The sequence below is a fragment of the Phoxinus phoxinus genome, assembly GCF_949152265.1.
Source record: "Phoxinus phoxinus genome assembly, chromosome: 20".
Lineage (NCBI taxonomy): Eukaryota > Metazoa > Chordata > Actinopteri > Cypriniformes > Leuciscidae > Phoxinus > Phoxinus phoxinus.
The window spans coordinates 20,920,952-20,947,780 of NC_136895.1; the positions used below are offsets into that span (position 1 = coordinate 20,920,952).

Sequence of the window (26,829 nt, forward strand, 5' to 3'; positions counted from 1 at the left end):
ACCATTATTCTGAATACATGAGTCGTCAAGTTTCTTTATGTTAAAACAATGTTTAATAAATACAATGTCATTTGAATCTACTCCTCCCTTTGCTGGGAACATGAGATGACGTGTGGACACCTCCTGGTACAGCGTCTGTATGGGATCACGTGTGTTTGTGGGTCCCGACTGCCTAATCGCTCACAGATCGTGGTCTTGAACTCGCCTATCTAGGGGGTGGGGGTGGGATGTGGGTTTTTTGGGTGAAACCCTGCGTCTCTCTAATAGAGGGACTTTTTTCTCCTTAAAAAAAAAAGGTTGAAAATGTATAAAAAAATAAAAAAAAGAATGAAAATTACTCTTCAGCATTATAAATAAATATTTCTGGTACATTTGTACATAGTTGAAAGAGAAAACAACATACATAAGATGTAACAAAAAGTTTCAAATAACAAAAAAAAAAAGATATCACATGTCAAATGCACACCATTGTATATATATATAACAGCGTCTGCAGACTCAGGCCAAAGATCATGACATGGGTATCTGCCAATCAGAAAGCAGACTGTGGGAGGAGTCAAAATAAAGAGCTCTAATAGGCACAGAGAATGAACAGTGTTATTGGCTGAGGGATTTATCAGTCACAGGTCAACCAGCGCGCATACAAGTCAACATTAACACAAATGTTAAACACATCAAGATTTTTAAAAATGGCCGAACGAACACTTTGGTCATGACTGTGGCCCCAACACGGATGAAACTGAATGACCGTGCAGATGATGCAAAGCGCAAATTTAGAAAATGACGGCTAGTAGGGTTCGCTTAACAGTCTACACATTCGTAAGATGATCCCAATGGATAACGACAAATGATTTTGTTTGCTACGCAATTGAACAAGAACACAGATCCATTTGTCTGCTTTAAGGCTAATATCGAACTAAACGCACTAAACTTACATCTCCTCCACCAAATTTTAAAGGCTAACATGAAAATACATTCGAGTTTGTAAGGTTTTCCTTGTCGTTATTTTTTTTTTTTCCTCAAAGGAAAGCAAAAAGGTCTCGGTGGTGCTAATGCTAGGCATGGCTTCTGTCGCTCTACGATTCGACTGTTACGAATTCCCCCAGTTGCCCAGTCTGCGATTTTCAATGGTCGAAACGCCTATGAATATTCATGTAGGACCACCGTTTACAAAAGTAATAGTAGTACTTACAGTTATAATAAAAAAAAAAAAGTCACATATTTTTTTTGTTTTTCATTCCAAGTGATGCTACAAGGTCTAGCAAACGGCTAAGTATCTCTAAAGTCATCTCTTACGAATGCAAACAGTCTGTAAAGACAATCACATTTAAGTTTGATTCGGTAATCTCTCTGAGGGAAGTTCGTCAGTTCAGTGTCTAGGCCCTCGTGAGAGAGATATGACTAGGGCTCTTCAAGTTAGCCCTGTGCTCTGGTCCCTTACGGTAAAGAAAAATATATAATCGCCTTTCTTAACTCCATGCATATTCAGCATTTGGATTTATATAATTTCAGCTCCATCCAATAGGTTTCTTCCATTCGGAGCTACGGAATCTGGAGCAGCCGAACAGCGCTCACTGGCCCATCACCTCTATGACATCGTCATCCGAACTGCTCCCGCCGTTTTCCGCGAGCGAGTGGTGCGTGTCCGGGCGGCTGAATGCTGCCCCCAGCAGGCTGGAGGAAGAGAGGAAATTGGAGGAGTTGGAGGCAGAGGTTGGCGTAGAGGACAGGCCTCTAGGGTGTAGGGATCCTGCGAACAGCGGCTGTGAAAATGGTACCGGGAAGCTAGAGAGCATGCTTGCCATGCTAGGGTTCATCAGGAAGGGTGGGAGTGAGGAGGAAGTGGAGGACGATGATGAACAGGGCACAGAGGATGAAGAAGAGGCCAGCATTCCAGCGTGGGTTGAGGATGTGGTGTTGGTCGAGCAACTCGAGGAAAGAGTGCTGTTGGACGGGCCAAGTCCGAGCGGTTCAGTGGGGAACATTGCATGTAGGTCGCCCAGAGCCTGACCGGCTTGCTGTAGGAGGTGCGACCTGCTTCCAAGTGAGGGTGGAGTTATGTGACCTAGGGCGCCCAGCAAGGCAGGGTTCAGCCCCATGGGCGTGAACCCAAACCCGCTGCTTAGAGGAAATCCCGGGTAACTCCCGGGTGCACCGGCTGGCGTTGAGGTTCGTTTGCCACCAGACTGTTTGGATGTCCGACTTTCCAAAAGCTTCCGCTTTAAACTTTGAACCTCCATAGATGATGCAATGTCATTGCTGAGCTGCCGGTGCTGGTCAGTGACGCGAACTGGGTGCTGGATGGGTCTGTCCGCTCCCGAGGGTTCGGGTGTTCCCGAAGACGGTAAGTTCTCTACTGCAGAAACTGTTTCTTTGTTGCTGTGGTATTCTCGGAGGAGCTCGGGGCTGTCTTGGGGCGAAGGGCGAGGCTGAGCTTCAGGAGTTAAACGTTTCGGCTCTTGAGGAGACGCACAACCATTACTGACAGAATGCAAGGAAGGGCCGGAATCCTCTGTGAGAAAGAAAGAGATTTTGTTAGTTTATGTTGATGCAGACTAATGGGTAAAGATCTGGGATGTTCAATAAAAGCAAGAGATACATCCCATAACTGACTTTAAAAAAAACCCCGACAATAACAGACAATAAAATGGGGTCTTCAGCCTTTAGGTTATGCCAGAAGAATTGCTAAATGACAAATTAGTACACCTCTAGAAGCTGTGGCTCCTCCTTCAGACGGTCTTGACTTTCCAGAGCGGATGGCAAATATCCTCCCATCATTGGTCCTTATGTATGTGCCTGCAGCGCAAATGATAGAATATGAAGGAAATAAACCTTACGTACAGTACAGTAAAAACTAACAGAACAGTAAACGCTCTCAACAGTTTTCTAACACTGTGGTACCTTTGGATCCTCGGATAACGTGAATACTCTCCCCTGCACCGATTCGGGCTTGGACGTCTGTGCTGCTGTTGGACCCTGGGATCACAATATCTGAAAAGCAAAGACATGAAACCATGAAGAAACAAACTGAGAGACCTCAAACACAGCAAGTAGCAGCATGCACCACAAGTGAAAAGTCTGTACCAGTGGTAGTGACGACGCGCTGTACGTAAACGCCGGCCTTTTGCAGGTAATTAACGGGGAATCCTGCGCTTGAACTGGCGACGCCCATGGGTACCTGGCGGGGCATCATGGGAATGGGCGTGGACTGAACTGGCCTCACGCTTGCGACTGGTTTCTCTTCTAAATGAGGTGGGGGCCGCCTGAAAAAAAGGTTTGGATAAGCAAACATCTAAGACTTGAACAAAACAGAGCATCACTACTTTGAGGTTTTTCTGTTTCGGACCCACCAGTTCCTCTGGCTAAAGGCAGGGATATTGGTGAGTCTCTGGTCACTAGCCGGGTAATAATGTGCGTAAGAGGGCCGCTGATACGGCACAGACGCCCGCTTCTCATCTTCATAGCTTTTCTTGGCTGCTCTCTTTTCTGCTTTGGTCAGTTTCAAATCCTTGCGGTCCATCAGGAGAGACTCATGATGGAACGGTTGCTGGTGTGGAAAACAGAGATATTAGTATAGGTGACTGAATGACAAACGAAGCACAATACAATTAACATTCATGAGCTAAGCCTTTAACATTGTATTTGTCTAAAATACTTCAATACATCAATGTATGCTGGTGTGAAATCCAGATAAAAATTAGCTTATGGAACTGGACGCTCCAGGAAGATTATGAATAAGCGCAAGCATAAGCCAATTCATATTCATGAGCAAAGCTTAGACCGTAGTAGGATCTACAATATTTCAATTTATAAACATTTGCAGATTCAAATAAGCTTATGTGACTGGATGTTCCAGGAAGGTTACGAAGCAACTTCGGCACATTCTAATAAATATTCATGAGCTAAGCCTTCACCATTGTTGGATTTCGATTTTTACTGGAATAGATTAATTTGGACAAGCAGCTGGTGTAGAAATCGGCTCACATGACTGGACACTCCATGAAGTTACGAAGCAACTTCAGCACAATTAGCATTCATGAGCTAAGCCTTTCCCATTGAAGGATTTAGAATTTGTCTAGAGTACTTCCCTTGATAAAAGTTTACTGGTATGGAATTCAGACAAAAATAAGCTTATTTGATTAAATGTTTTGTGAAGCCATGCCAGTACAACCTAATTCATATTGGTAAACCATATTCTGCACCATAGTAGGACTTTTCCCAGAATAGCTGAATTTGTACAACAGTAGCTGGCCTTGATTACAGATAAAAAAGACAGCTATGTCAATACAACTTACTTTTGCCAAAAAAGAAAAGAAAAATAGCTGCAAACAATTAATATTCATGAGCTAAGCTTTCACACCGTTTGATGCGGAATATATTTTAGAATAGTCACATTTTAAAACTAGTCGCTGGTGTGGAAAGCAGACAGAGAAATTACCTTGGTTAAGAGGTCCGGGTAAAACAGACAGGCTTGTTTAATGACGATCTCCATCTCCTCACTAGGGAGCAGCTCTGGATGGCTGGTATCAGGCTCCTCCTCTACAAAGTGCAACAGCGACTCCACTTCCTTCCGCGTGAAGGTGAGGACAGGGTTCAAATCGTCCACGACTCGATCTGGCCAACGCACAATCACAACGTCAGAACGGTTCACAACAGTGAGACCCAAAACACACCTTCCCGCCCTCTCTTACCAGACATGCCCTGCTTGGACACCTGACGGTCATAGATCTTCTTCTCCAGTGTGAAGTCACACACCAGCCTGTAGATGTGGCAAGGCTTGTGCTGGCCGTAGCGATACACGCGGCAGACGGCCTGAGCGTCGTGACACGGGTTCCAAGAGGCATCGAAAACCACCACGCGATTCGCGCCAATCAGATTCACCCCCAAACATCCAGCCCTGTAAACACAGCAGCCTGTTAGTCTAGACTCCAGAGCTCATCATTATCTGTGGCATATTGTAACATGCTGACAAATGTGCAAGTTCTTCACCTGGTGGACAGCAGGAAGACCCAGGCTTGGTTGTTCGCAGGGTCGTTAAACTGGTTGATGAGTCGTTCTCTCTCTGAAGCTGATGTGCTCCCATCCAACCCTGCACAGGAGACATAAACGAGGTGAATTTACAAAGAACACACACCCTAAACCATGACAAACCTTAGGCAAAGTTGATCTACAGGACGCAGAAATTAAAACAAGGCTGAGAATATGAGTTATTTGGGCCAATATTTATTACAAAATAATATTTTGAAATGTATTGCTAACAACACGTTTAGATTGTTAATAATAATTTTCTCAGATATTTCCAGATATTATACATTATAAATTAATCACACTTTAATTATAAAATATAATTCTTAAATCCATTTTACTAATTATTTAAATTTTAAATGATAGCACACTTATTTCTTTCACACAGTATATCAATGAGGCTTTAAAACATAGCTGGCTTTTTATTTTCGGAAGAGGGTCCTTTGCAGGGGATCATTGTATATGGGGGTCCTTGGCAGTGTTATTTTAGTATCACTGATATACTATTACTTTTTTGTTAATATTTTGAATGAAAATGTATTTATAAAAATGTATTATGTATTTAAATGTAAATGAGTCCCCCCCATTTTCTTTATTTTTATAAAATAATATTGTTCATAGTTTTAGTTATTTTAGTACTTCCTTGGCAACTAGCGGAAATAAGTTTATTTTATTTTAAGTAACGGAAACGTTTTTTTTATATTCTCAGCTACCTGGTACTTGGCATCAAAACCTTTAATAACTCACTGTAGTAATTGATGTTCCGGACCCAGTTGTGGCCCCCAGTTTCTGTTTGGATCGGCATGGGCCTCCGACTCAGGAAATCTTCGATAACTGTGAGCGTTGATAAACTCTGACTGTAAGAATCACACACAAAATGAGCCACTGTAAGCGTTGACGTAACCGTAAAATAACAGCATGACTGACAGTTCAGGATGCTGAAGAAGAGATTCCAGATAAAAAGGCAAACATCGGTATACTGTCACACAAACACAGATTTCCCACCTGAACACAAGTATTTTATCTCCTCGGCTGACGCTGTCATCAATCAGGTGGAAAAGCAGAACCATCTTGGCCGAGTTATCCAGAACACCCGTCTGGTAGTTGGTCATGATGTCTTTTGCCTAAAACAAATAGATTACGAAATGACATCATATCCATGAGCGCATTAACATATAACCACCAACATTTACAACTGTTTGATTCTTATTCAAACCTATTCAGCAGCTTTGCACGGCAGCATTGTTTCTCATTTCACATGCAAAGACATGAGCAACCATAACATTTATATACCGGATGTAAAATGTTCATGAAAACTAAATTCATTATGCGGCCTTATGTCTCACTTGGGACGAAGAGGATTAAGAAGGTAGTAAGTTCGCTAATATTATATGTAAAAAAAAAAAATTTAAAAAAAGAGAAAGTGCACAATGTGTTCTAGGGCTGCAAGTTTTGTGGGAAATATCTAATTGTGATTTTTCTGATGAAAATATTGTGATTTAAAATGAGTTAGAAAAAAGAAGAAAAGCTCCAGGTTTGCTGTGTTTGTTTGTAGGGCTGTACAATATATATATATATATATATATATATATATATATATATATATATATATAGGACTATACATTGTTTTATTATTATTACTACCAATTAAATACTAAACAAAATAAGAAATATTACAATTGAAATTGTCACTGAAAAAAGTATTTTAGAAAAATAACTTAATAATAATATTATAACATATAATAAACTAATATTTATGGCTGTCTTTTCTTAATTTTCAAAAGTTAAACCATCAGAATCATGCAGCGTAAATATATTTATTTAATTCAATCATAGACTTTGCGATTTGATAATCGCACCAAGCCATCACATTCATTGTGTTCCCACAAAAATAAACACATTGTAAGTTGAAGGTTTTACCCATTCATAGGTGATGACTTGGTTGGCCTTCTCCTGTAAGGGGTTCAGGGGTCCCAGACCCATGCCCATCTTGCTGTTGGCAGGGTCAGACGACTTTCCCTTCATTCCCGGTCCGGAGCAGCGGGTCCCACCGGTGGAGTTGAGGTCATCCAGGTCAAGATCCTGCTCGTTGGCCAGATTTTCCTTCTGCAGAGCTTCGTACAAAACGTCCGGATGATTCCAGATCTACAGGATGCACAAAATACAGATGTGAGCACATCAAACACTATATAACAACAGGCGGTGTGTTTGGAGTCTCCGTACCTTGCAGCAAACACAGAAAGCTTTAAGCGGGTTGAGTCCGAGCCATCCGCTGTTTCCCGCCTCCCTGAAGCGGTTCATGAACTCCGTATAGAGCGCCCTCTGCAGGCGAGACAGTCGTACCAGAATCACATGCTCCTCTTTCGGCGGCAGCTGCTCCCGGAGAACATCGTGACCTCGTCTGTGAATGTAGAAAACAGTTTAGCTTGATTTTTGGTCCAACAAAAAAATAAAAGTTTGAGTCGAAGCCACAGCCTTGCTGCGCTTATATAACAGCTTCATGGTCCTTTCCTGATCCCGTGCCCTATAGCTTACTGTCTCCAATATAACAGCAGATAAATAAATAGAGTACTTTTATTTAATAAATAAAAATTTAGCAAAAATTGTGATAAAAGAATTATATATATATATATATATATATATATATATAAACAAATATTAAATAATAATCATGTAAATTATAATAAATGTAATAACAATAATAAAATAAATTTAACTTTTTTTTAAAAGAACAAACATTTAATAATAATAATTATGTAAACAATAATAAATATATATATTATTATTAATAATAAATAAATATAAACAATACATTCACAAAAAAACATTGATATTCAATGTAATAATAATAATATGTAAACAATAAATATTAAATAAATACATGTAAACAATAAATATTTAATAATAAATGTAAATATTAATGTTCATTAATAATAATAGTAATAATAATTAAACAATAAATATCCATTAATGAATAAGAAATCTAAACAAATCTTATAATAGCTATATATAAACAATCATACATTTTAAAATATTCTAATATTAACAAAATTAAGTAAATAATAATAATATATTTTCAACCAACAATAATAAATTCTAATTACTAATAATAATAACAACAACAACAACTCACCTCTGCACGAAGCCCTCCAGCAGACTGTGCAGGACGTGACTCCTGTATCTCATGAGCTGGACGTCCTGTGGCGTGCTGTCGATACACTGACCGTTCAGAATGGGCCGCTCGAACATGTTACTAAACTCCTGCCGTGTACCGAGGAAATCTGGCCGGACGAAGTCCACCATGCACCAGTACTCGATCAGGTTGTTTTGCAGCGGGTATCCGGTCAGGACCACCCGTCGCCGTGACCGGATGTTCTTCAGGGCCTGGGAGGTGCTGGCGTGACAGTTTTTAATGCGGTGACCCTCATCACAAATGACGACATCCGGACCAGGCCGCGAAATCGCCCTTTCAATCCCTGAAGATCACAGACGAGACAAGAACATTTGTTATAGACCACGGCTAAAGCAGATGCCACGTGTTTTCCACACCGCAGAACCCCGACAGACCTTTCATGAGCTCCTGCTGACGGTCCTCCTCGTCCAGGTCAATAATTACAGGACCCGCGGGTTTCTTGGACTTCCTCTTGCGGCCGGTCACAAAGCTCTTTTTCAGCGACATCAGGCGGTACATCTCATAGCCCATTAGCAGCACCCCTCCGCCACGAGTCCAGTCCTCCACCACCTTGGCCCGGGCCACTGTGGTTCTGGTCAAAATGAACAAAATACATGAACATGAAGATGCAACAAGCAACTTGCAGTGCATTCAACAACTCATTTTATGTGTATTCCTTAGTGTTGCTAGCAACTTTAGCAAAACCACAGATAATCATTAACACTTAAATCATCATAAAACACAAAATCATTGACAACAAAGATCCCAAACATATAGTGTGATTTTTTTGTAATTTTGCAGGTAAATCTCTTTTTTTTTATTGTATCATATTTTGCATAAAGAAAATACAGCCTATATAGCCATGTGACATTATTTACTATGACAATGAAGCACAAAAGCTGGTGCGGCGTTCGTACTTGTGCTCATCATTGAGGATGTGAACCTTAAAGGTCCGAGGTAAAACCTGGGCTGGATCTGTGTCGGGGGGAAGGGACTCAGCAGCAGGCAGCCAGAGATTAAACTCAGCCAGCCAGTTTTGTAGTGTATTCACCTGGAGAAGAGAGGAAAGATGAGACACAAACCCCTCAGGCGGAAGTATTTCGTCTAATCCCTCTGAAACTGAAACGCCACTCACAGGTACAATGGCGAGGACAGTTTTGGCTCCAGTGTGGCGCAGTAGGATGTCGATAAAGGAGATGACCTGTAGGGTTTTGCCCAGGCCCATGCTGTGAGCCAGAATACAGCCGAAGCCACTGCTGCTCTTATAGCGCTCAAGAGACTCCACCAGGTTATCATACAGAAAACGAATGCCACCGATCTGACAGAGAAAGGGAGAGACATTGAAAATGGATTTCATGTCCAACTAAAATGGAAAGTTACTGGAATTTTTTTAATTTAATGGCAAAATGTGTGAACCTGGTGTGGTTTAACAGCGCCGGCGAGCTGCGGGGCGAGGAACAGGTCCTCCTCTTCTCCAGGGTGGTTGATATTGACCATCACCCTTCCCTGGGCGTCCGGTAGATTGATGGCGTCGTTCACATGAGACCCACTACTCTCCTCTGGACCGGGAGTGACGGAGCGATCTTCGTTGTTGTCCTCCTCGCTGCTTATCCGCATGGCATCTTCATCACCTGAACTCAACTCAATCACATCTGGAACAATGGAACAGAAAGGAACATCAAGATACCTAAACCTCATCACAAGAGGACTTTTATTGTTTTATATTACAGTGTGTTTATGTTGAGTTTACCATCTCTGACGACAGGTAGCTGAGGGGGCGGAGCTTCTTTAGGCTCACCCTCATCTCCGCTGCTGTCCAGACAGATCACTTCCTGTTTGAGACCCGGCACTGCAGTGGACAGATCTGGCCGCAGCGACACAGCACAACCAATTAACTAATTACATTGCAAACAGTGAAAGAGGAGGAGCGGGCGGAACAGGCGAGTCTCACCTGCGTGAAGCGGGAAGTCTTTCCGCAGCTGTTCGAGACGCCGCCGTCTCTCAAGCTCCTCCTGCTGGGCGGCTTTGGTTCCCGCTTCCAGCTGATGCTCCGTGAGGAGCTTCCTGCAAGCCGGAGGGGAGAGATGACATTAGCAGGAAGTGTATAATATAAATTATAGTCATTATAAGTGTAACGGTGATCAACAAACATGCAGGGCGGGTTTTGGACCAATGAGATTTTCAGTGTGGGCGAATCTTCCCAGAATATGAAAATAGAAAACTAGAGACAAAATTTCTTGTTGTGTGATGTCTGGTTGGCACTTAAAAACAGGATTTATCAGTGCAACAGTTGAGTTCCAGAAGAAATTTTTTTTTTAACCATAACTTTTAAACCTCAAGACAGCCCTGTGATATGAGGTTGTTGAACAACTTTTCCATTTCGTTCAACTAAAAGTTGTTTCCATGAACAACTTTTAACATCCATGGAACCTTTTAATTGCACACAAGCCGGTACTGAAATTTAAAAAATGTGACGCTTTGAGCACTGTTGAGCGGAATCGTTAACACCTCGGAATGGCCGGCCATTGTCACGTGCTCATCAAATATGTCTGTGATTGGCTACAATGATCAGCGCTTCAAAAACATGTTGTAAATATACATCAATAACGCTCTTCAGCGAGCGATTACACAGATACACCCCGGAGCGTTTGAAAGCAGGCGTCTATCAGCAGATCGATCCACTGGCGCTGATAGACGCCTGCTTTTGCTTTCAAAACACTTTCAAACACTTCCGTGTGCTCTCAAACGCTCCCGTGCGTTGATCATTGTAGCCAATCACAGACATATCCGATGAGCTCCTGAACACAATGGCCAATCAGAGGTGTTTATGATTACACTCAACAGCGCTCAAAGCGTCACATTTTTTTAATTTCAGTACCGACTTGGTACCGAAGTCGGTACTTTTGACAACACTACTTCACACTAAGAAAAAAATGGTTCTTTTAAGAATTGTTCACTGAAAGGTTCTTAAATGGTTCTTCTATGGTGTGTGAAAACCCTTTTGGAACCTTTATTTTTAAAAGTGTTTGGGAAAATTAACTACTTTCGTAAAATAAAGGCACTATAAAAATAGGTTGGGACCCTGCACTCTGTTATTAAAGCTGCAGTGTGTAGGATTTACTCCCATCTAGCGGTGAAATTGTATATGACTACCAACTGAATATTACTTTCTAGCCCCTCCCATTCCGAGGGCGTTTTAACTCCTACGGTGGTCGTATTATTTCAAATCTGCCAGCAGTCGCCAGTAATCTCCCCCTCGAATTCATGTAAAAGCGTGAAAGGCGAAGCTTGAATTTCCAGGTATGTCCCTCTTTGGCTAATGTATTTTCAAGATGGAGGCGCAACATGGCTGCTGCCATTCGAGCGACTCGCTTGTATGTATTCTGAATGGCAGATTCTACGCTTAAGAGAATACTTGATTAGTTGGTGGAAGTAATTACACATGAATGAGCACATATAATTTTGAAAGAACAAAGTGTTTTTTGCTAATAATCAACTTAAAAAAAATGACACAGTGTAGCTTTAAATGAAGCTCAATACCGGATGTTCCTCCTCAAGTGAGCAGGTTTGGAGGTTTTGGACTGCTTCTTCATGCTGTTGGCAGACGTGTTGCTGCGGCTGTCCGGGCTGGACGCGGGTTGAGAGCCGTGCCGCGATGACGTCCGTGAGGTGGACGAGGGTTGGGAGGGCGGCCGGGACAAGCCGTCAGGGCTTGAGTCTCTAGAAATAGGCGAGGTAGGTGCTGGGCTGGTCGGATCTCTTTGATCCTTGGCCTCCGGGCTCTCGGGCTGGTCTGTTGAGAGGAAACACCAAGCGATCAATAATTCATTTACAGCCAGAAAGCCAAGCGCACACATTAGCGATGATGATGCCAGACAGAAGCTTGATGCTTTTAAATGTATTAATCAATGCAAGTTCAAACTCAAAAAGGTAGATCAAATAATGGTTAAAAAGCCAGTATGAATTGAAAAGATGCTCACCGCCTGCATCTTCCTCATCATCGCCATCATTCTCTCCATCCTCTTCCTCCTCCTCCTCCATCTCCTCTTCCTCCTCGCTGTTAAGGCTGGGCTCCAGGTCGCTCCCTGAGTTCGCCTCTTCTGACATGGCGTCCCCTGGGTCTCCAAGAGCATTACTTACACATCTTCATCTAGACCACCTGAACAACAAACACACATGATATTATTAGACACTACCGTTCAAAAGTTTGGGGAATGAACCATTTAAAAAAAGAGATTTGTATTCAGCAAGGATGCATTAGGCTAAGTTGATCAAAAGTGACAATAAAGACATTTATAATGTTACAAAAGATTTTTATTGCAAAATAACATTCTATTAATTTCATTATAATCATATCATCTTATATAATCATTCATCATATAATTTCTTTTTTTTTTTTAACGGGCAAGAGTAAAGGTTGCTGGGGTACAAATCAATGATCAGTTTTAATTTTTAGCAATGTATTTTTATATTTGCTGGATGGATTTAGGCCTATATGGTTAAATAACATAAAAAAATGGTTGTTCAGCAAAAGTAGCCAATTATTTTTGCAGAAAAATTCAATTTTCAACAAGCTAGAAATTATACAGCTATGAATGAAGTAAATCTAAAAAAAAAAAAAAACCTTTGAAAAAAAGGTTTGAAGTTTGAAGTCAACACGTGATTCTTTTCTTACTGATGCTTTCAAGACTATTGCAAGTCATTCTTGCACAAAAATCTATGTTTGCAACAAGTAGGGCTGTAAACGATTAATCGCGATTAATCTAATCCAAAATAAAAATGTGTGTTTACATAATATATGTGTATGCATTGTGTATAATTATTTTGTATATATAAATACACACACATGCATGTATACATTTGAGAAATATTTGCATTTATATACTGCATATAGATTTTTATATGATTTATATTATATATAAATAGATCTATTTTATATATAAATAACACATTTTTCTTAAACATATACATGCATGTGTGTGTATTTTTATATACAAAATAATTACCGGTATACACAATACAGAGACATAGCCTATATTATGTAAACATTTGATATTAATCAAATGTTTACATAATATATGTGTGTGTGTGTTGTGTATAATTAAACGTGATTACGCGATTAATCGTTTACAGCCCTATTTGCAAGCTACAAAACATAAAATCAGCTAAATTTGCAACAACCACAACATAAAAGTAGTCATAAATGTTTAGGCATTCAAAAAACGGACAAATCAGATCAACGAATGTAAAAGAATTCAGTACAAAAGCAATGAAGAACTGGCCCAAAACTTGTGGATTTCAATCTTTGAATGAAAAAAGAAAAAAAAAAGATGGTCACCCACAACACTTGATGGCTCATTTTCAGTTAAACTAGTAAATGAAAGCAAAAAATTGTAACCATAAAATGAAACCACACAAAGTTAACACAGAATTCAGGGTTGTGTAATTCACTTTAAACTGGCCGATTCTCAGCTTTAATCAAAATCAAGACAAAAAAAAAAAAACCAGTTCGGGAACAGGAGAACAAAGAGCAAGCCCAGAACTCCAATCAAAAAAAAAAAAAAAAAAAAAAGTGTTGAGAGAAGGAACAGAAAGATCTAGAAGAAGAAAAAAAACAGAAGGGAGGAAGAGATTCAGGCCTGCTTACATAAGCAGGGTTATATAAGAGAAGGCAGCGAGCGGTGTGTGTGAATGTAGGCCACGCTGGCCGTGACACACTGACACATTCACACACACCGTACAGCTCAAGCACAGCCTGTTCCACAACAACCTGCAGCTTCAGACACACACGCTGATTCGCTTCAGTTCAATCAAGCAATCTCAAATAGACATTATTGCTTGCTTGTGTCAATACAGCTGTCATTATAAACCATATCACTTTTCTGTTTTCCTTAAATGAAACACAAAATGATTATTGTTCCAAGTGCTTTTGTCTGTACACAGAAAGTGAATGAAGTCAGACGCTGTCAAAAAGGCACAATGAAAGCATCATAAAGTGGCCTATAGGACTTTTAGCATTTTATTGTATTATAATTCATTATTTGTACAAGAAAGTGCTATAAGTATTTATACATTTTAAATATTTATGCTTCAAGTCATACAATAAAATTATATGAATAATTATATTATACAAATATATTTGATCTTAATAAAAATAGTAAAAACATAAAGAGAGATACTTTATTTTATGTATTTGCAAAACATAATTTGTGCTTCACAGAAGGCAGACAGTCATACTGTTTGGGAAACATCATAAGGAAGAGAAACTGATGAAAGATCTGTCATTTAATTTATGGGTGAACTAAACTATTCCTTTAAGATCAATCTCTGCATAGCTTTTCCAACAACAACAACAAAATCAGCAGAAACGCAATGAAACCAGATGTTGAATTCAGCTGGAAGCTTTTCAGTTGAGTATTAATCAGCTTTAGATATTTGTATTTACCTATATCTATCTCATCTAACTATCTCCATCTATATATAGAATTACACACCATTGCAGACCCACTGATCTCGACTCTCTCTAATCTACAAATCGAGCACAGAAACCAACCCAACCATGCTTGATTAAATAGCCCTTTAAATCCATCATCTATTCCATTATGAGAGTGACTGTGTAAAATGAAACTGAAGCTCGTGAGGATTATTCTGCACCTGCGCTTGACACAAACCGCTATCATCATATAAAACCACGAACCCACATCATATTTCATTACAACTAACTTTAGGTGTATATTAACCTATTTTTAAATCATATATCACACAAAAGTGTTTCAAAGCGCTTTCGTTGACTGAAGTGAATGAGGCACATTTACATAACTGTACTTGACCAGCAGCGCCGCTAACAGAAGAACAACCAGCCTGCAAACTCACCCAACATCCACAATATGAGCACAAAACCACGTTAGACGAACACGTCTTGATGTTTAGCATCGCATTATATGCGTTATGTGTACAACACGACATTATTTCAAGCCTAACAGGCGCGCTAGCTATTAGCGTGTTAGCACGAAAGCGCGATGCTCTCTTTTGTTGACGTTAGCTTCCGCGCTAACTCTGCTCACATATAACTGATAAAACAGATAATCGCCACTTACACAAGCGTGTGCGGTGTTAAATCAACGTCTTACCTTTTTACACCCTTTTTAGGAACCCGCAGCTGTGCTGTGATTCATTGAAGAATTAATATTATTTTTAGTAATACTCACTGATTCTTTTATTTTATCTATCAATTGTGCACGAGCACCGACCTCAAACGCCCGTCGAGGCGCACAGACGGAGTCTAATGGTTCCGCTCTTCATACGGTCCGGGGGGTGAATGTCATTGAGTGTTTCATAATCACTTACAGGGTTGCATAAAAGTAAATACAGCAAGGTGGGGTGTTGTGTAAATGCTTAGAATAATCCAGCTGGATGACTTACAAAAGGAAGTTTAAGACGATACTGTCAGTCACAGTGGACATTCTTTTACTTTCATTTGTTTGTCAGTTTGGCATGTATCCTTGTAGCCTAATATATATACATACACACGTTTTGATGTTTTAAATATTATATGAAATAATTGCATAGGCTACATATAAAACAGTATATATCTTAACATATTTTATATGGCTAATAGGTGGTATTTTATATAACTTATTATATAACAAGGAAGCATTTGAAGATTGGCAGTTTAAGATTGTTATAAAACAGCAAAGCTCATGGAAAGGTTGTGTGTAGATGCCGGACATATTCAAGCTAGATGACTTTTAATGATAAAGCCTTGTAACTAATGTACGTATTTGTGAAGCAACATATATTTGTATTAAATATATTTTAAATATTGTATTAAAATATTCTAATATCATTTAAAACATTATTGTTACACAATTCATGTAAAATATTTGATTGCAATAAAGTAATAAAAATAATTGTATATAATTATTATATAATAAAAATTATATAATTAGGAAGCATATTATAAAACAGCAATGTTTAAGAAAATGTTGTGTAAATACTTTAAATAATATATATTGAAGGCTTTTTACTTAAGCCTGTTTTATTATAAATATATTATATAATTATAAAACAATATAACTTATGTAATAATAGGCTTTAATTAATATATCATCATTTATGGATACAAATCATGTACTCTTTTTTCTTATTTTTCATTATCATGTCACTTTAGCCCGTAATATTATAAATATCTTCATAATATTTTTATATTTTAAATATTATCTTTAGATATTCTTATATATTAAAAAATATTGTTTGATATAGTAAATGTAGAATATTTTGTTGTGTAAGAATAACTTATATTTCATATATTTAAAGTGCATGCTATTCATGTTATGTAACTTATTATATAATTAGGAAGCATTTATGGCATGTTATGAAACAGCAATGCTCTCAAAAAGGTTTCTTATTGTGTAAATCTCAAGAATAATCCAACTAGATGACTTTTAAAATGTAGTTTAGACAAAAAGGACTGTACAGGTTTAAACTTATAAAAAAAAATTGTTTGTAAATATTATTATACATGTATGTTGCATATTATTACTACTGATTCTAAATGCCCCAAATTGAATTTTCCTTGGCCATGATGATAAACTATACTAGCCTACAAATCGCTTGTTGAAATAGCTTTGCTGAAATGTATTTAAACAAATACTTATGTATTGCTTAAGGAATATGTCCCATATTGATTGTTTAGATTGAGATATAGCAAAATCACATATAAGTACACCGTAAAAATCAAATAAAAAATCAATAAACGAATAAATAAACTGCTACGAAACTAGAACCATTTTAGTCATAGATGTAAATTGAACTTCACAGCACAGCGCCACGCAGCGCTTCTTCACCGCATTACACTACTGACTCACGGCGCAGCGGGATGACGTCAACTACAGTCGACGGCGCTGCTCTTCATTGTGTTTACTAGCCGTCCAGATCGTCTAAAGATGGATTAAATATGTACAAAAAAATGATTGATGTAGTTCTTTATAATATTATGGACTGGTCGATGATTTAGCGGAGTTTTGGTGACTCTGATTTCTGCAAAAATGAACAAAGGTTGGCTGGAGTTGGAAAGTGACCCGGGTGAGTCTCTAAATCAACATCTATGCATATAATATTGGAGGAGTTAGGTTATTCATTATTTATCAATCATTATTTTATTATTTATAAAATATGCTGTAAGTTAACATGTCATCTCGCTATATAGTAGAACAGTAGTGAATTCAATGCATAATATGAAAATTCAACACACTCATATGATCTCATATTAACGTCATTGTATTGGCTGTTCCGACTTGCAGGGTTGTTCACACTCTTGGTGGAGGACTTTGGTGAGTTGATCTGTATGACACACATGCAAAAACGATTTATTGCGTTTATGGGGTCAATTACAGTCTAAATATGAGTGATGGTGTTTGAATGTGATAAACAATTATTGATAAAACATGGAGTTTTATGAATATTAAATGAGTTTAGACGCTTTGGGTAATTTAATTAATATGTGAAGATTCATGTAAATGACTTGTGTTTGGACACAGGTGTGAAGGGCGTTCAGGTGGAGGAGATCTATGATCTTCAAAGCAAATGTCAAAGGTGCATTTATCAAACACTTTTACTTTTTAAGCCTGTATATTTATTAATTTAAGATATACACTCACTGGCCACTTGGTTACACCTTGCTAGAGCCGGGTTTGACCCGCTTTTACCTTCAGGACTGCCTAAATTCTTCATGGCATAAATTCAACAAGGTGCTGGAAACATTCCTCAGAGATTTTGGTCAATAAATACATAAGAGCATCATGCAGTTTCCAGCACATCCCAAAGCTGCTCTATTGGATTGAGATCTGGTGACTGAAAGGTCATTTGAGTTTAGTGAACTCATTGAACTCATGTTCAAGAAACCAGTTTGACAAGATTTGAGCTTTATGACATGGTGTGTTTTCCTGCTGGAAGTAGCCATCAGAAGATGATACACTGGTCATAAAGAGATGGATATGGTCAGCAACAATACTCAGGTAGACTGTGGCGTTTAAACGATGCTCAATAAACTTCACTTCGACCATCTAAATGTTGCACCAGAAATCGAGACTCATAAGACCAGGCATTGTTTTTCCAATCTTCTATCGTCCAGTTTTGATGAGCCTGTGTGAATTATAGCCTCAGTTTCTGTTCTCAGCTGACAGGAGTGACACCAGTGTGTGTTCAGCGTGTTGTGCGTTGTGGAACCAGTCTGGTCATTCTCCTCTGACCTCTGGCATCAACAAGGCATTTATACCCACAGAACTGCCGCTCACTGGATATTTTCTCTTTTTTTTTAATCATTCTCCGTGAACCCTAGAGATTGTGTGTTGTGTGTGAAAATCCCAGTGGATCAGCAGTTTCTGAAATACTCAGACCAGCCCGTCTGGCACAGACAACCATGTCACGTTCAAAGTCTCTTAAATCAGATTTCTTCCTCATTCTGATGCTGAGTTTGAACTTCAGCAGATCATCTTGACCATGTTTACATGCCTAACTACTTTGAGTAGCTGCCATGTGATTGGCTGAGATATGTGATTGGCTGGTTTCTAGATATGCATTAATGAGCAGTTGAACAGGACAGGTGTACCTAATAAAGTGACCAGTGAGTGTGTGTGTGTATATATATATATATTTATCTCTTCTGTCTTTTTTCTTCTCCTCAGTCCAGTGTATGGCTTCATCTTCCTCTTTAAGTGGATCGAAGAGCGAAGATCTCGGCGTAAAGTCTCCACGCTGGTGGACGAAACCTCCGTTATCGATGACGATATTGTTAACGACATGTTTTTTGCTCACCAAGTGAGTTCGTATTGATTGTTTATTTCTTTGCTTATTAACTGATAATGGTAGCCTTGCAAAATAAATCTGCCGCTATTATCCCCGTTTTCTATTGTCTGTTTGTGGATTGTTGTGTGCAGTTGATACCGAACTCCTGTGCTACTCACGCTCTTCTGAGTGTGCTACTGAACTGCAGCGGCGTGGAGCTGGGAAACACTCTGAGCCGCATGAAAGCTTTCACCAAGGGCTTCAGTCCTGAGGTCCGTTACACACATGAACACCATTTTTAAGCATGACTTAAAGAGTTAGTGCACCCAAAAATTTAAATTCTGTCATTAATTCCTCACCCTCATGTCGTTCCAAACCCATAAGACCTTCGTTCATCTTCGGAACTACCACTTTGACGCTTCAAAACGTTTATAAACAATCGTAAAACGAATCCATATGAAGACTCGTTCACTTTATATAATAAACAGATTGAATTTAGGATTTTATTCACAAATACACATCCATCAACGCACACATCAGTTGTGGTAAACGGAAGATCAAGCATGAGCTTACAATGAGGTTCATTCTCGTGTTACGCAGCACGTTTGAGCTTCTGCAAGAACCAATGAGGTTCATTCTCGTGTTACGCAGCACGTTTGAGCTTCTGCAAGAACCAATGAGGTTCATTCTCGTGTTACGCAGCACGTTTGAGCTTCTGCAAGAACCAATGAGGTTCATTCTCGTGTTGCGCAGTACGTTTGAGCTTCAGCAAGAACCAATGAGGCTCATTCTCGTGTTACGCAGTACGTTTGAGCTTCAGCAAGAACCAATGAGGCTCATTCTCGTGTTACGCAGCACGTTTGAGCTTCAGCAAGAACCAATGAGGTTCATTCTCGTGTTGCGCAGCACGTTTGAGCTTCAGCAACAACCAATGAGGTTCATTCTCGTGTTACGCAGCACGTTTGAGCTTCAGCAAGAACCAATGAGGTTCATTCTCGTGTTACGCAGCACGTTTGAGCTTCTGCAAGAACCAATGAGGTTCATTCTCGTGTTGCGCAGTACGTTTGAGCTTCAGCAAGAACCAATGAGGTTCATTCTCGTGTTACGCAGCACGTTTGAGCTTCAGCAACAACCAGTGAGGTTCATTCGCGCGTCAAGCAGGTTCAGTTGAACTTCTGTTCATGTTGGCTGATCAATTTTTAAATGTGAATAAAAGCCTAAATTCAATTTTCATCATAAAAGTGATCAAGTCTCTTTGGACTAAATTTGGACTAAACCACTCAATTCATATGAATTAGTTTTATATTAACTTTTTGTAGCATCAAAGTGTCAGTTGTGTAACTGTCAACAGAAAGCTCTCAGATCTTCATTTGTGTTCCGAAGATGAACAAAAGTCTTTCGGGTTTGAAACGACATGAAGGTGAGGACTTTGACACAATTTTACTTTTTGGGTGAACGATCCCCGAGTCATGTTTAAAAATGTCTGAATGTCATTGCACTATAAGCACACTTTTGCATCTTCTCAATGCTTGGGTTTTAAAGCACCTCTGCATTTTTTGACTTCTTAGAGTAAAGGTTACGCCATTGGAAACGCCCCTGAGCTGGCGAAAGCCCACAACAGCCATGCCAGGTAGGCTCAGCTTTAATATTACTCTGCAAACTCTTTCCCGCTAACATAGAATAAGTAGATTTTACGCAATCAATCTTAGTTGTTGTCTCAATCTGTTGTTTTGTAGTTATTGTTTTTTGTCTTGTTTCCATGGAGACCGGAGCCGCGGCACCTGCCGGAGAAGCAGAACGGCATCAGCGCCGTGCGGACGATGGAGGCGTTTCACTTCGTCAGTTACGTGCCAATCAAAGACCGGCTGTTTGAACTGGATGGGCTGAAGGCGTATCCCATCGACCACGGTGAGAACTTCACTCACAAAAGACAGTTTAACTGACAGTCTGGCGAAGGACAAGGTTATAATAAACTGTCTGTCTCTCTCAGGGCCGTGGGGTGAAGAGGAAGAGTGGACCGATAAAGCCAGACGGGTCATAATGGAGCGAATAGGACTGGCCACTGCTGGGTAAGAGCCAGACTGATCAATATTCACATCTCTAGCCAACAGGATGAGGAAATTATGTATAGAACATGAAGAATATTGCAATATTTTGATGCACTTTTTATTCTGATTTTCTGTAAAAATAAAAAATAAATTAAGCATGTAATTTTAAAACTTTAGTTTAGGGTCCAATTCTCACTATTAACTAGTTGCTTATCAGCATTGGCTGATTATTAGTACTTATAAATCACATATTAATGCCTTATTCTGCATGATCATATTCTAAATCCCTTGATTCTACCCAATACCTAAATTTAACAACTCCCTTACTAACTATCAAAAAGCCGTAATTAGGAGTAGTTGAATTCAACATTTTGAATCTACATTACAACAGTTGGTTTCTCTGATTTAAAAAAAAAACAGTAATACCCTTTAAGTCACACACACACACATATATATATATAAAAAAATGAAAGGTGGAAAAAATACATATTCCATCTTTTTGAATGAATATATTAATTAAAAAAACAAGCAATTTTTTTTATATATTCATTATATTAAAATATATATGTATACTTTTTATTATTATTATTTAAGAATTGTATTATTTTCTTTCTAGCATATCTGATTTGTCTTCTCTCCCCTCAGAGAGCCCTACCATGACATCCGCTTCAATCTCATGGCGGTTGTTACAGATCGCAGAATAAAATACGAGTCTAGGCTGGACGTCCTGAAACGGAACAGGCAGATTATTCTAGAAGGGCTCCAGCAGGTTAGAGAGAAAAAAGTAAGTATAAACTCTTCTTTGTTTGAATAAAATCCTGATAATCAAGCTTTCTGTGAATGATTTATCTGTGTACGGTACAGTCGGGCTCATTTGTAAATGCTTATGTGCACCACTGTGCATGCTACAGGTCATTCGGGTGACCCAACAAGATTCAGGCCAAGATCGTAAGCAACAAGACTCTTCCTCTTCAGAAGACACTCCCCCTGCTGTTAAAAAGGAGGAAGGGCAAGACACACCAGTAACCTTGGGTACAGAGAAGGCCACACCCACAGGTACCCCACACAATTTGATTTGAATATAATTTAATATGAATGTTTTAAATGTATTTAAATTTAGAGCCTTTTGATTTAAGGATAAGAATGTCATAATTGGGAGCATTCTTGCCTCAAAACTATGTGAATATAAGAACCTAAAACATGTCCCATTACAGAAACTCAAGAAGGTACTGCTGCTCTACCAAGTCCCGCTGGAAAAGTCAGACCCATGGCTAAACCCGCCGCCTTACCAACAGTGGGTGCTCCGCCACCAGCTCCTCTACCTGTTCCCAGTCCCAACCCTGTCGTCCAGCGTCTGCCAGCCTTCCTGGACAACCACAACTACGCCAAGTCCCCCATGCAGGTAAGATCAAGTTAAGTTTCAGGATATCTGGACTCATTAACATATGTGTTTTCACTCAGTATTTTGATTGATTGACAGGAAGAGGAGGATCTCGCTGCGGGTGTGGGACGCTCACGATTACCTGGCCCCCCTCAGCCCCCTTATTCTGACGACGAGGATGACTATGATGATGAAGAAGAGGAGTGCAGCACTACAGGTGCCACAAGCAGGTATAAGATATTTGAGAAAGTGTTACATTTCTAAACTCAATTTTAAAATGTTCTTGTAGCGGTACCAAACCTCCAGAACTCAAGAGGGCGATAGAGTCCCTTCAAATGTCTGTACCGTTAACCTGCAGGTGTTATTTAGCTAACTATAAACATAACGACATGCTTAACAACCGCTAGCTAACATGCTTAGCAACATTCTCACCATGATATTAGTAAGTAGTTGAAAACTTGCCAAAGAAGAACAATTATGCAAACACCTTGCAAGCCCTTTAATAAAGAAAAAAAAGTTATTTGTTTTGTTTCTCAAACTGCTTTACCAAAATCATACCGAAAGCTTACTTCAAAATCTAAAGTACATACCAAACCACAGTACATATGACCTCTATTGTTTGTGTGTCTGATTGGCAGGGTCCGAAGAAAGGTGGGTCTACGCACACGTACCATGAGCCGTACTGGAGTGAGCGGGGTTGCGGCAATGGAGGGTCAGCTAGCACTCAGCGTTTTAGCTGAGAAACTCAAGAAGGAGGTCCAGAGGAAGGACGCAACAGGATCCACACCTTTGAATGTTCGTACCGAGGGTCGCACGGGTGGGATCAGCATCACCTCGGCCTGCCAGCCTTCACCCACACCCAGTAACGAAAGCACGGACACGGCCTCTGAGATCGGCAGTGCGTTCAACTCACCGCTGCGCTCACCTGCGCGATCGCAAGCAGCTACGCGTCCCTCCAGCCCCGTGGCGGCCCACTTGAGTCGTGTGCTGTTCGGAGAAGAGGAGGGGCTGCTCCGGTTAGATGCCCGACACAATCGAGCCGTCCGAGACTTGGGGGCGCTAGTGAGCTCCACACTGCTGCGACTGCAAGAGGATGGCGTCATGTTTGCCCTGCCACCTACAGGTAACAATGAGATTGAACGTTTTGATATATAATTGGACCCTATTTTTATTCGTAATAGATTTTCTCGATTCTATTGCGAAGGATTCATCAATCGTTCCCGTACTGGTTTGGATAACTTTGGTCTCATTTGACAGAAACGTTGGAGGGGTTGAAGAAATCAGGTAATGTGGAGAAGAAAGAGAAAGAAGAGGCGACCTGTCCAGGAGGAGAGGAGGAAGCCAAGGAGGGACCTTCGGTGGAGATGAAACAGGAGGACGTCAAAGAGTCAGTGGACAAATCAGACAAGGAGAACCTGCCGTCCACCGACGCCACCACTGAGACCAGCAGCAAACCTTCTGGAGAAAAATACACCCCTAAGGTGAGATGGCAACCATTTTCTTTCTGCAATCATTTCGTTTCTCATTAGTTATGTTTGGTACAGGTTTGTTATGTAAAGTTACATGAACTTGAGGGTTTCTGTCTTACAGGAGTTGCTAGCCTTGTTGAAGTACGTGGAAGCGGACATCACAAACTACGAAGTGTGTCTGAAAGAAGAAGTGGAGAAAAGGAAAAAGTATAAGGCAAGTGTTTGACTTCATCTTTGATGCTCCAGTGAACAAAGAAATATGATTACCAGAGAGCTTATAGTGATGCCTTTTGTCCTTTCTCAGATCGATGACCAGAGGAGGACTCATAACTACGACGAGTTCATCTGCACCTTCATATCAATGCTGGCACAAGAAGGTAAAAAGCATTTTTGTCGAGAATCTTCATATGTTCATGAAATAGTAGCACGAATGTTCTGCTAAACGTCGTCTTTTGCGTTCCATGATAGAACGAAAGTCATATGAGTTGTAACAACATGAAAGTAAATTGCCTGGAAATTATTATTTTAATCAAATGTCCCTTTGGTGGTTTGTAGGCATGTTAGCGAGTCTGGTGGAGCAGAACATCTCTGTGCGTCGCCGACAGGGCGTAAGCATTGGCCGGCTCCACAAACAACGCAAACCCGACCGGCGGAAACGCTCACGGCCTTACAAAGCCAAGCGCCAATAAACGCTAAAAAGAACCGAATGGCGGCAACTTCATGACTCAATCTTTCTGAGACATTGTCCTGACACATTTCTGAAGACAAGCAACAATAACAAACACCTCATTGACAGTGTCAGTGATGATGTTGATTCAAATATTGTTTTTTAACCTTATGAATTGTTTGTTTCACATTGTACACTGCCCACATCCATAGTACACCACTTCCAAAGCAAATTGGTGATGCTCAAAAGATGTTTAGAGAGACAGAATCATTTGTCATGTTGCCATATGAAATCCTTACTTTGTACTGTATCAAGCTAATCATAAAACCAACAATCATTGAAGCACCATATCGGGAAAACAACTGTTAGTGCCATTATTAGGGTAATATTTTGAGATTGGGGATCAGGGCTGGAGTAATTCAGGCTTTAAAATCCAAAGATTTCAAGGAATCTTAATCTCCAGACATCCCAAATATCCAAATAAAGTGCTACCAAAGATAACCGCGCACCAGATTCACTCAAACAGTGCTTGCCCTGAGAATGTCTATTGTTACCAAATGGACCAATCGCCAATCTGGATGGAATTCTAGAGATACGTTCACAGCCGTTCTGGGATCAAATATTCAGTGTTCAGTCATTTTGTTTATAAGAATATTAGATTAAAAAGGATCCAAGATTGGCAATGTCACTTTGGAATATTTTAAGATTGTAAACTTGAGTTGTTTTGTGAATTGTATTTTATTTCATTTCATAGAAATCATCACTGTAAGAGTCGAAGAAGATATGGTTTTGGTTATATATAATTGTTCTTCAACATTGTCTTGAAGATTGTTTTTGTTGGCAATAGACCAGTGGGTTTTGTCTCATTTGTTTGTTTGTACATATGTATTTGTGTTATCTTATGTCTAAACAAGACTGTCAGATCTAGACATTAAAATAAATGTTTTGAATTACACTGGTGGTCTTGGTTTTAGTTTGAGAAGTGTCTTGCATGGGACGGAGTAACTAGTCTCAATAGGTCTAGTCAGCTGCAGAAAAATAATAATCTCACCTGAACCTGGTTGAGACGCGTCACTCTCAACACCTTCGCACGAAGAGCAGCTATGGCTTCCAGCGTCTCGGTGATGCTCCTCATGTTCTTGGCTTTATTCACGACTATCGTCAGTAAGTGTCTACACGTTTTAACGTGTTTAAACTTGTTTTTCGAGTAAATCGATGTTTTTGAAGTAGTACAGCCAGGAGGGATGTCATGTTTGATTAGAAGTGTATGAGGCTGTGCAGATCTTTAAGATTTATTAGCTAATTATCCTAATAATAATAATCACTTTGTGTTTTCACCTTTTCCAAGAGCTATTTTGGGGTGTAATTTCTCTCAACATTTTCGCGCGTTTAACACGCCATCGGAAGCACGTTGCTCTTTCCCACCACGCGTTAGTTTGTGTGTGCTAGTACTTGTTGTATTCTGTTATTGTAACTGTTTCTCTGTCGCCAAATGTTTATATTGCTTAATCTAGTCAGCATTACTAAATACAAGTAGCGTTGTTCGATTCTTGAACGAACTGTTCTTTTCAATGAATAGTTGAACAGGTTCACAAAACACGCCACACAGCTCACCGTCACATTTGGACGTCAAGCTCATTAGGCCTATATGAAATTTAAGAATACAATTTTAATGTCATTTTATGTACATTTTTATTATTATTTTTAGAATCTTTGAAAGAAATGATTGTCGAAAATTATTCGAATTTCTTCTAAAATAAGTAGGGGTGGGCAGAGGCTTCGAGAAACACTGAAACAGTTGAAGCATATGTGGAGGCTTCGAAACACTCCGAAACCCGTCTCCACGGTGCCCCCTAGTGGTCAGAACAGTGTAAATGCAACAAAAACCCGGGCCAAACATGCATAAAAACACCTTTTACAAATTATTGAAAGTAAAATCTTTCAATTGGAATGATCTAATCATCTAATATTATCAAGTGTATGTTATTTTATCAATTGTTGTTTGTTCTATGAATGGCTCAGCTAAACAGGCCAAAAGACTCTAATTACCATTATTCATTTTACTTATACTAATGTCTAATAGTATAAGACACTTGTTCATTGGTTCTCAGTGACTCCTCATGATCATAGGTTGACAGAGATCATCGCCCCCAGTCATTGAAATTTCAAAGTGTTTCGAAACAGTTTGGCAGTTTGATACACGCTACAAACCATTGAATCGGAACAAAAGATTCGTAAAGGCTTCGGAGCTTCATGAAGCAGTGTTTTGAAATTGCCATCAC

The 26,829-nt window shown here is 39.6% G+C and overlaps 2 protein-coding genes across 2 annotated transcripts; one reads left to right on the top strand and one right to left on the bottom strand.

Annotated features, from left to right (window-relative positions):
- Positions 1 to 37: 37 nt before the first annotated feature.
- rad54l2 (RAD54 like 2) lies at positions 38 to 15,529 on the bottom strand. Its single transcript, XM_079593995.1, has 22 exons — positions 15,328 to 15,529; positions 12,178 to 12,356; positions 11,738 to 11,990; positions 10,149 to 10,261; positions 9,948 to 10,061; positions 9,614 to 9,849; positions 9,333 to 9,515; positions 9,115 to 9,248; positions 8,593 to 8,789; positions 8,159 to 8,501; positions 7,249 to 7,426; positions 6,946 to 7,170; positions 6,031 to 6,149; positions 5,773 to 5,882; positions 4,990 to 5,089; positions 4,692 to 4,897; positions 4,439 to 4,614; positions 3,351 to 3,547; positions 3,085 to 3,263; positions 2,902 to 2,991; positions 2,707 to 2,796; positions 38 to 2,512 (listed from the first exon to the last, which is right to left on the bottom strand). Exons 2-22 carry the CDS (start codon positions 12,302 to 12,304, stop codon positions 1,572 to 1,574), a joined length of 4,311 nt encoding a protein of 1,436 aa, XP_079450121.1. The 5' UTR covers positions 12,305 to 12,356; positions 15,328 to 15,529; the 3' UTR covers positions 38 to 1,571.
- A 1,460-nt stretch (positions 15,530 to 16,989) lies between these two features.
- bap1 (BRCA1 associated deubiquitinase 1) lies at positions 16,990 to 25,538 on the top strand. The gene is made up of 17 exons (XM_079592169.1): positions 16,990 to 17,281; positions 17,500 to 17,529; positions 17,737 to 17,791; positions 18,883 to 19,015; positions 19,135 to 19,254; positions 20,551 to 20,612; positions 20,748 to 20,890; positions 20,973 to 21,051; positions 21,676 to 21,814; positions 21,942 to 22,086; positions 22,245 to 22,432; positions 22,511 to 22,641; positions 23,050 to 23,534; positions 23,669 to 23,892; positions 24,002 to 24,094; positions 24,185 to 24,257; positions 24,436 to 25,538. The coding sequence occupies exons 1-17, from the start codon at positions 17,245 to 17,247 to the stop codon at positions 24,567 to 24,569; spliced, it is 2,271 nt and encodes a 756-aa protein (XP_079448295.1). The 5' UTR covers positions 16,990 to 17,244; the 3' UTR covers positions 24,570 to 25,538.
- The last annotated feature ends 1,291 nt before the right edge of the window (positions 25,539 to 26,829 follow it).